At 51.6% G+C, this 10,474-nt stretch overlaps 1 protein-coding gene across 1 annotated transcript in view; it reads right to left on the bottom strand.

Moving 5' to 3' along the window:
• Positions 1–6,590: 6,590 nt before the first annotated feature.
• The window catches only part of LARP4B (La ribonucleoprotein 4B), an 87,958-nt gene continuing 84,074 nt past the window's right edge, over positions 6,591–10,474 (bottom strand). Inside the window, exon 18 of the mRNA XM_060293700.2 lies at positions 6,591–10,079. Coding sequence (XP_060149683.1) covers positions 9,807–10,079 — 273 coding nt within the window. The 3' untranslated portion in view covers positions 6,591–9,806. The remainder of the gene's footprint in view (positions 10,080–10,474) is intronic.

Raw genomic sequence — 10,474 nt, 5'->3', positions numbered from 1 at the left:
ACAAAGCATCGCGGAGGGAAGTCAAGAAGAATTCAGTAAAGGGTCAGGAGACCTGACATGGTTGAGATTGACAGCTCCAACAGAATCCCAATCAAAATCCCAGCAGGGCTTTCTGTAGAAAGTGACAAGCTGGTCCTAAAATTTACATGGAGATACAAAGAGCCTCAAATAGCCGAAATAACCTTGGAAATGAAGGATGCCGTTGGAGGACGAACACTACCTGATTCCAAGATGTGTTTCAAAGCTATGGTAAACGAGAGGGCGTGAAGATGGAAATATGGACCCACGGGACGCAAACGGTCCATAACAGATCCAAACAGACCCCAACAGCAGACTTTCAACAAAGGTGCCAAAGAAACCCCAAAAAAGATGTTTTTAAGAACTGATGCTGGGTCCACAGGAGTACCCACTGCATACTCACACCTTATGCAAAAAGTAAAAACAGTGGGTCACAGACCTAACACTGTAGAACTTTCAGGAAAAACATGGAGGAAATCTTTGTGATCTTGGGTTTGGCAAAGTTCTACTCTTAGAGACCCAGGATTCAAAAGGCAGATGACAGCCGGAGAAGTATTCGCAGTGGGTCCATCCAGCAGAGGGTCGGAACCCAGAACACAGACAGACTCAGGGTCCACAGGAGCGAAGGCTGCAGCTCAGGCCTGGGGCTTGCGGTTGTCAACGCCTCTCCCACCCCCATCTGGTGGGGGCCTCTGGTGTCAAGGCCTACAGGGGCTGCTCCCAGCCCTTCCTCCAGGTGACGACACAGCAGGAAGACCCCGTCTGTGAACCAGGAAGAGGGTCCTCACCAGACACTGAATCCGCCGGCACCTTGATCTTGGACGTCCAGCCTCCAGAACCGGAAGAAATAAATGTTCACATCCACTCCACACACAAACACACAAAAAACAACACGGGGGGGCTCACGTGGCACTTCCACTGGGGCTCTGAGCTGGGCCTATGGAGCTGGCGAAAAGCCTGGGCAGGGTCTGTAGAAAAGGCCGAGAGAAGCCGCCTCCCCCTGCCTCCTTCACACACACTCTCACCGACACATACCCACATACTCCCGGGGCGCAGCCGCGGAGGCGCGAGCACTGCTCCGAGGTGTCCATCCTGGGGGGCGCGGACAGAGGCGCCCAGATCCTGCTCAGGTGCCCCGTCTGCACAAGTGCCCCCACCCCGACCCTGACTCCGGTCTAGGGGCTCTGACCCGAAAGGGGCTTCAAAGGTGCCCTTTGTGTCGAGCCGCGAGCGCCCAGCCAGCCGGGCGGAGCCCATTTTGTTTCAGGACCTCGGGTGCCGCCGCAGACAAGGGGCCCAGGGAGAGGAAGGAGGCGACCCGTGCGCGACACTCACGGCACCGGGATCCCCGCTCCTCTCGGGGAGGACTCGCCCCTCCCCCCCCACGCCTCCGCCCCCCACACACCGCATGACTCCTCCAGACGCCGACACCGCCTCCGGGAGGCGAGGGCACCTGCGGGCCCCGCCCCAGTCTCTCCCCCACGCCTCCGCACCTGCGCCGCAGCACTATCCGGACCCGCCGAGAGGCCCCCGCCGACACGCGCGGCGCGGGCTGGGTCCGCAGAGGCTAGCGCCCCGGCTGGTCCACCTTCCAGGGGCGACCCCGCAGGCTGGTGTCCGGCCCGAGGAGGTCCCAAGAGGTCAGGTCTCCGGGTCCCAGGACTGTGACCTCGGCTCCTGTGCGCAGAGGCCAAGAGCGCCCCCAAAGCTCGTGGCCGCGGCGGGGCTCCCCCTCCTCCCTCTGCCCAGGATGCTCTGGACGCGCGACTGAAGCGCCCACAAGATTCCTTACGGGAGACTTGGCGGGGGTGTGTCTGGGGGTCCCCGCGGGGCGCGTTCCCACCGCGGTCACCCCTGCAATCTCCGAAACTCCGACCCCGTCCCAGATCTGCGGGCTCCGCAGTACAGGACCAAAAAGCAAAAAAAGAGTAAAAATCTGAAATGTAAGCATTGAGGGTTTCACAGAAATGCGAACCGCAGCTGTGCCGGCGAGCGGGCAGTTAGAGGGAGAGGTCTGGGGGGCCCCGTGGGTGACAGTGATTGGGACAAAGCAGGTCTTCTTACGTGGCTGCTGAGTCAACACGTGAGTGGGTTTGTGATCCATCCCTCCAGGGCCTGGCGGTGCTCCCGGCCCTGGGGAGACAGAGGTGTAGACGCGGACAAGGTCTGAAGAATTGGCGCCAAAGACGGGAATAGGAATAAAATAAGAGGGACCAGATAAGAGGGGGCCCCGGGTGGGGGTATCGGAGAGGGTGCTCAGCATATGCCCTGCGAGGGGTCAAGATCTGAACTGAAGCTCGGGAAAAACGAGGAAGAGATTCCCAGCGCAGGAGATGCTGAGTGCGAGCCGGGTGTGCGGAGTGGCTGGTGTGCTCAGGTGGGGTGGACAGCGCCTGGAGAGGGGCCTGGAGGCCACACTGGTGCTCGGGCTTTATTCGGCCTCCCGAGGAACAATCACGGGGTTCTGAGCCAGGGAACCACGAAAGGCTCCAGAGCTGGGCATGGGGGACCAGAGGAGGCCCCCTACGAGGCCCTGGTAAGAGAGAACTGTGGCTGGACAGGGCGCGCGAGGGCTGGGGAGCACGTGGAGGCAGGGCTGGCAGCATCGTTGATGGGTTAGATCTGGGAGAGAGAAAATGGGGGACGGAGCGTGGCTCACCTTTCTGACTGGAGTAACTGGGTGGATGGTGGTACCAGTTGAGATGGTGTTTTGTGGAGGTAACAAGGGCCCTATTTTGGACCTACTTTGGGCATATCAAGTCTGAGATGTTGACTGAATTCGGATATTGACTCCCCGCCACAAGCCTGGAGTCTGAGGGGCAGTGGGGTTGGGGTACATTCCAGGGTCAACAGTGGGTGCAGCTGGCTGCCACTCCGTCTTTCCTAACAGAGTTTGGGTGTGTCCAGGGCCCCACCCCAGAGCCCCAAGGGTGACCTAACTGGTCTGGAAGCCCATTTCCCTTGATAGTCACTGGGTCAAGAATAGTAATGGGTCCCAGCTCTGGCTGAGACGTGAAATTTACTGGCAGCTTTGACATTATTCCTAAAGGCCACACATCCCCCCAGATGCTAATGGGTCTGCCCACAGCATTCTTGCTCTCTGTCCAAGGAAGACACTGACCCCGATGTGGCAGAAGAGGGTGATGTCAAGGATACGGGTCCTCCAGGCTCCGCTCCCCCTCGTGCATCGTCCTCCCGCCAGCTCCCTCATCACGTCCTCAGCCCAGAGCACCCAGAGGCAGAGGAGGAATTTCAGGTTATCACAGGAGTTCCTAGGGTCTCACTCACCTGCACTTGGTCACACGTCCACCCTAAGCCAATCTCCATGGCCAGGGGTGTGGTATGCCCTCTCTCGTTTAGCCAACAGGGGGACATGCCAGTACCCAGACTTGGGAATCATACCACCCAAGCCTCTGAGAACGGAGGAGGGACAGTTTCTCAAACTCCTGGGCCCTGGCTGCGCAGGGCATGCGTTCAGGTGCAGGGGGTGGCACTTTCAATGTTCGCTGTGTCTTCATAACAACCAGAGGAGGTAGGCACTGTGCGAGTCCCACTAAAAAATAAAGGTCCAGGCTTAGCAACACTACATAACTCGCTCAAGTTATCTGTAAGGAGAGGATTCCCTGGAGGAGAGACTGACCTCCTGCAGAGCCCACTCTGGCAAACACATCTTCAGGCATAGAATGTCTTTTTTAAAATAATTCCTGATCTGGGAGTTAAGAATCAGCAAATTATAACTCCCAGGAACGCAAGAAAGAAAGAAACAGAGGGAGCAAGTGGAAAATAAACAAACTGGCCGGCGTAGGCCAGTCAATAGTTACTTTACGTGTAAATGGTCTGCACACACTAGTGAGCAGAGAGAGATTGGCCGAGTGGATTGAAGAACAAGACCCAACTATATGCTGCTTACAAGGGACTCGCTCTAAATATGACGGCAGAGGCAGGTTGAAAGTAAAGATGCGAAAAGGTGCATCTCCAAACATAAAGGAAAAGAAAAGCAGGAATGGGTATATTAATGTCAGATACAGGAGAACTTGAGGGCAAAGACAGTTACTGGGGACCAAGAGGGAGATTACTGACATTAAAGGATACACCCCCAAGAAGACACAGCCATCCTAAGAGTGCAGGCACCCAACACAGCTTCAAAATACATGAAGCAAAAACTGAGGGGAATGAGAAACAGTGAAACACAGGAAGACAAATCTGTCACTTTCGTTAGGGATGTGACTGAGAGAACCAGGCAGAATGTCAGCCGGGGTATGGACTTGACGGCACCTCGCCCCCCAGGATTGGGCCCACGTTACACACTCAAGCAAGCTCTGCATCTGGTGCATGTTCTTTTCAAGCACCCGTGGAACAGTCACCAGGGTGACCACATCCAGGGTCACAGACAAGCCCTAACACGTAAGTGGACTGATCACACAGCGCGTGTTGTCTGACCACAGTGGACCCTGGTCTCGCAGGGGATCCAGCCCATGGCTGCGTCCCTGCCCCATGGCTCCCCTGCCATGACAGCCCTTCCCCTGGTCGGTACCAGACGGCCTCCTCCGTAACACCATCCTGAACCTAGTGGGTCCTGCTGACCATCCTTTCCCTCAGCTTCAGTGGGACCCACAGATGGCATAGCCCCGACATGGAAGACACGGACCAGGCCCACTGAGCTGGGCACCCACGCTGGCCACGCTCCATGGCGCTCGAGCCCTGAGAACTGTGGGAAGTCTTGTTAAGACCCCCAAACCTTCCCGCAGTACCGTCTTTCTCATATCTCCCCCACCCACCACCCATGGTGAACTGGGAACACAGTATGTAAAGGGGAAGAGCCCCCCACACCTCAATCTAGGTGGCCCAGCACTTCATCCGGATCAGGAAGCGCTAGTGGCCCGCCAGGCCCAGCTGCCTCGGTGCTGGGGGTGCTCCTCTGACTGCTGGTTTTACCCAGTGATTTAGATAAACAGAGGGCTTTAACGTTAGTAAAAAAAAACATGCACATGCCAAGGAACGGAATGCAACGACTGCAACTTCTTGGTGGAGGGGGAGGTGCAAACATCTGGGGTCCTTCGGGGTTCAGCTCTGTGCCACTCCACGGCCACAACAGAACACGCCTCGGCTGGCCCGCGGACGACACACATGGCCACGAGCTGTGTGTCCCTGGCCAGGCCCAGAGCGGCTGACGCGCACCTGGGAGCAAGAGGGGTCGAGGGCTGGCAGAGCTGCCAAGCTGGGCGTACATCTGCCAGTCCCGATGTATGACTTGTCATTTCAAGCCACTGAGTTTGCGAAGAGTTATCTGGAAAAGGCAAATCAACACATCACCCCATTTCTCCCCCAATTTCCTATGCCAGGGCTGTGCATGGAGAACACATAGTCAGCAGATACTTCATCAACTTTACAGGTATTTATTGAGCTTCTACTATGTTGCAGACAGTGTACTGAGACCAAGGGGATACAAGGGTGACAGAGACGGGCTTGATTCCCACCTTCAGGGAGCACATCGAATTATTTTTGTGATGAGTCCTACGAAGGAAATTCCTAGGAAGGCAGAATGGTGGGTGAGTGGAATTCCACGGTGTCCGCAGAGAAATGAGCCCAGAGGCACAGACTAGAGAGGCTAGAAAAAGCTGCCTGTGCAGGTGGGAGGGAACACCAAGTAACAAGAGTGGTACACGGATCAGTGGAGGAGTAATGAGCTACTCAATAGGCAAGTTTCCACATGGCAAAAAGTAAAACTGGGTTCTCACCTCAGACTACACACACAACACACACACACACACACACACACACACACATCAATCAATTCCACATGGGCTGAAGACACATGTATTCATCAAGGGAGATTGTCTTCATGGCTCTGGAGTAGGGAGACTTCATAAACAAGACCAAGACACTCAACCATAAAGGAGAAGATGGGTCAATTTTACTACATAATTAAAAACTGTAAGATAAAAGCTACTCTAAATAGAGTTTAGACAGCTGGTAGGGATTGAGAGGAAATATCTGCAACACGTAACAAAGAATGAACAGCCAGAGACAAAGAAGCCCACATCAACAAGGGAAGGATAACCAAGTAGAAACACGGGGGAGGGGGTGCGCAGGTCAGTCACCAGCTGGCAGACCAGCCATCACACGTAACACATGCTGGAGGCCCAACCACCGCTGCTGGCGTCACCCTGATTTAGGGTGAAGTCCATCACCGTTTCTGAGGCTCACTTAGGATCTGAACACGATGGCCCCACCTCCACCCCAGGTGACTTTATGGGGATGTCTCCTGAGACGTTGCCATTTAACACGAGAAACAAGAGCCCGACACAGGGATACTTATTTCTGTGGTAAACCTCAAATTTAACAAAATGTGCCCTCACGAACACTGGCTTGAGGGCCAACCCTGGAGGCCCACAACTGAGCTGCTGGGCATGGTGCCCCTGCTGCGACGACTCGGGCTACGATCCGAACATGGGTGGACGGAACCCGCATTTCATTCTCACGACACAGATGGGTTCAAACAAAATACTATTTTTTAAAAAGGTGCATTCTTGAAGAAAATTTTAATTAAAAAAAAATGAAAAGAAAACCCAAACAGTGCCTAAATCTTTATTTTTCATAACCTACATTTTTTCAAATTAGACAGTTTTACACTGAATGACACAAAGGAAACTTAAATTACCAATAGTTTACACATAAGCTTGATTCCAGTCTTAATGAAAAGAAATAGAACAGAAACAAAAGCCCTGGCGAGGCGTCCGCGTCACTGCCCTCCTGCGAGCTGGTGCCGTGGCCGCTCCTTCAGGCCGATTGTCCGCCGCTCCCCGCGGACGCAGATGCAGACACGGGTTGTACCTGCCCCCGAGGCCCGCGAGGCCCCAGACTGGCCTCCACACGGCACCGTGGTGGCCCTGACCACGTGGCAACTTGACAGGTTTCTTGCCACCACTAGTGACAACCAGTGATGCAGTTACAAGAGGGCCTGATCAGAAACATGATGACACGGACTCTTAAAAATCAACGACTCTTCTTGAATTCATGTCTGGTGAAACGGGGCTGGGTTCTCATTCTTATCTCTCCAAATGACAAGTATCATCACACAATTGTCCAAGTTAAAATGCCATTTGTGATGCTGTGTCTCTGACTCTGTACCTTGAGGTACTGCCAGGGGAAAGGAAAGAGTTATATTTTACACGGACGAAGCCAGACACCAGCTGTGCATGGCGGGGCTGCCCGTGGGCTGGCGCCACAGCTTCCCACTGTGCACCCCCTGTGCTTTTCTGTGAGTGGAAAACCTCAGGAATATCAGAAAGGTGGAGGTTGGGGGACATTATATAGCTCTTTGGCATATCGCCCTTGCTTAATTAAAAAAAATGCTATAAAAATCACATCAGAGTGAAGTCTTAACTCGGCTGCGGGAGCATAGGCCTCATGTGCCCGGCCGGCCATGCCACCTGGCTGGGCCCGGCTGCTGTCACGGTCACCTTCATCCCAGCTGCACGCACAGCTCCACCCTGGTCACACAAAGGGCGGACAGCACAGCTGGCCCCCCACACCTGCCTCCAGGGAAAGGATCTGCCACTATTAAAAACCAGTGTCTGGGCTGCACAGGGTTTGGGATTTGGGGATGGTGCTGACAGCATCGCTCCCTCCTCCAGCAGAGACCGCCATGTCATGGGATCCCGGGGGCTCAGAGCTGGCCTTTCCAGCTCTTTCTACAGTACTCATTAGTTTGGGTGTAAGAGGTCAATTATTTCTGATTTTTTCAGTCAGCAATTTCAAAACTACAAAGAAATTAATTCCCCTGTTCCTTTTAACAGGCATTTGCAAATAGGAGCGCTGTGTGGGTGTCTAGGTATTTGAATAAAGACGCTGCTCTGAAGGAGATGGGCTTGTTTTCCTCTGGCAGGCAGATCATGCCTATTAGCTATTTGTAATTTTAAGTAGATTATTTTTTACTTTCACTTGAAGACCCTGCCAGTTTCCACTTTCCAGATTATACCTCAAAAACCCTTTCAACATTAGCTGTGATTAGTACATACTTACATATGTTTAAGAAGAGCATGAAAATATTCGAACATTTTAGTAAAACTTTCCATCTCCCTTTCACAGCAGCAAAGAGGCAGAATCAGTTCAGCACACCAGTATAAGAGAAAAAGAAAAAACCTCAACAAATTAAAATAATATTCAAACCACAACACTGAGTTTATCTACATCCAGGTCAATAGCAACATTTATAATATATCAATTTTTATCAGCTTTTTCTCTTTAGGGTACCTTTTTAATATGTTCTGATTATTTACAACTGTACAAGCAAAGCACACACGCCCAAGTGCACATATTTAATACAGTATCGACTATTTGCATTTACAGGATTTTTCAACAGTCTGAAAAAAGATCAACTGTGTAAGATCTTCCAGGTAAATTACAAACATGACTGCTCGCTCTTCCTACAGTGCTTACCCAGTAACACCGTGACAGCAGACCCCACTCACGCCAACACAGGCCGGTCTCAGGAACTCTAAGCTGTCATATACAAAAGTTAAGGCAAAGTCATTTTCAAGTTTAAATAAAATTCAAGTCTTTAAATATTGGATGGAAATAATCTCTTTTTTAAAAAGAAAAAACCTTAGTCTTGTTAAATAACATTTTGTGGAATAAACTGTATGGTTACATTTAGCAGGAAATATTCTTATTTTAATGTCTGCTGCTTAGAATACTTAAAGAAAAAATTTAGGCATTTTAAAACAAAATAATTTATGTTTATTATCAACTGCTAGCTTTAGTGCATGCGTGTTCTTGGAGAGCAGCACTTAGAGAAGGGATCACAGACCCTGTCTTGGAGGTAAAGAGAGAGGAACTTGGATCCTCCAACACTAGAGGGCACCACAAACACCTTCTCCCACGATCTGTGTGCCGTGTGCAGAGGTTCGGAAAGGCACCCCAGGAGGGGTAAGGTGGGGCAGACTGGGGCAGACGAGGGAGCCGGGCTCCATGTCCTCCCCACCTGCTCTCGGGAGCAAAACATCAGGGTACAATTTCGTGGTAACATGACAGTGGGCAACAAAGTTTATGTTCCATTTAAGTTCTATTCACAATGTGCTTTGAGTTTATCTTACATAACAGCCACTTGAGACTGGAGTGAGGAGCTGGTTACTTGCTGGCAGGACATCAGGACTCTCGGTGCTCTGCAGGGTTACTCTGCCCAGTGGACCAAAAATGGGCTCTACTTAAAAAATGCTAGAACCACTTGTTAGGCTTCTGAATGAAAGGACAACTCCCAGGCCAGCGTGTGGCGCCATTGGACCCCGTCCCTTCCCCAGGATACACTCACAGCATCGCCTCATGCCCTCAATTCCACGGTCCTCAGCCTCACCCGGCAGTCTGGACATCTCAGAGATACACACTTGCTAACCAGTTATTTTAAAAAATGAAGTAGCATAGTTCCGCTTAATTTAGAAAAACTCACTATATATATATATAGCTTGCATTCATAGCCACATGGAGGCTTAATAAAAAATATCAATTTGTTAGGATAAATGCATTTTCTATCCTGAAAAAAATCAGACTTATGCATCACCTCCAGTTAAGCACCAACCTAAAATAAGGTTTATATTAATTAAATCCTGAAAAATAGATTTTTTTCAAGAGGGGGGAAATCCGACTCATAGAAGAAAAATAACTTGCAGGCACCTTGTAGGCCTCATCTACACTGCAAGCTCCTAACCAGCGGCTCACTCACATCCCGAGCAGGACAGTGCTTAGTTGTGGCGACCTCAGCTCCTTGAAGCCCTCCCAGACCTCGGCGCTCACTGAGGGGACCTGGGTGGGGGGCTCTGTTCTCTGTGCAGACGCCGCCCCGAGGCTGGGGGAGAGGGCCGGCGGCCTGGCGGTCTCCTCTGGTCTTTGGGTGGTCCTGGGCTGGACTTGGGGGCAGAGGGCTCTCTCTCGGCGAGCTTCTTTTCTTCCTTCCCACAACCAACAGTGTTTGGCTTTTGTTCTTTCTGGGGCTGCAACGGGGAAGATGGTGGCTCTCTATTCGTCCTCTGACAAATCTCTGCGTAGCTGGGTTTTCGCAATTCCTGGGAAACAGACACAGCTCTGGGATTATATGACAACATGCGAAAATAAGGTTCACTTGAGGTAGACGTAAAAAAAGGTTTCAACTGTAACCACATTCAAAATTATTTTAAATAAAGAATTCCTACATTTTAACAACTGAGGTTCCCCTGCAGCACAACTTTCCCTCCAAGATACTCTAGAAATATATTGTAAAAATGGTTAAAACTAGAAAAGGCATGGAGATGAAAAGTGCCGACTGAACTCTTTCCAGCCTCTGGCCTGTAATCACTTCTGAGCCACATACGAGCCTGAAAGGCGGCAGACAGCAGACACCCTAGAAAAACACAGAAGCAGCATCTGCTCTCCCTGCCAGACAATCTGCCTCGGCACAGAGCAGGTCTCCTGGACCCAGGAA

This window comes from Globicephala melas, chromosome 2, assembly GCF_963455315.2.
Source record: "Globicephala melas chromosome 2, mGloMel1.2, whole genome shotgun sequence".
Classification (NCBI taxonomy): Eukaryota; Metazoa; Chordata; class Mammalia; order Artiodactyla; family Delphinidae; genus Globicephala; species Globicephala melas.
Note: the sequence above shows the minus strand (reverse complement) of the source record. Positions and strands in the feature narration are given on the sequence as shown.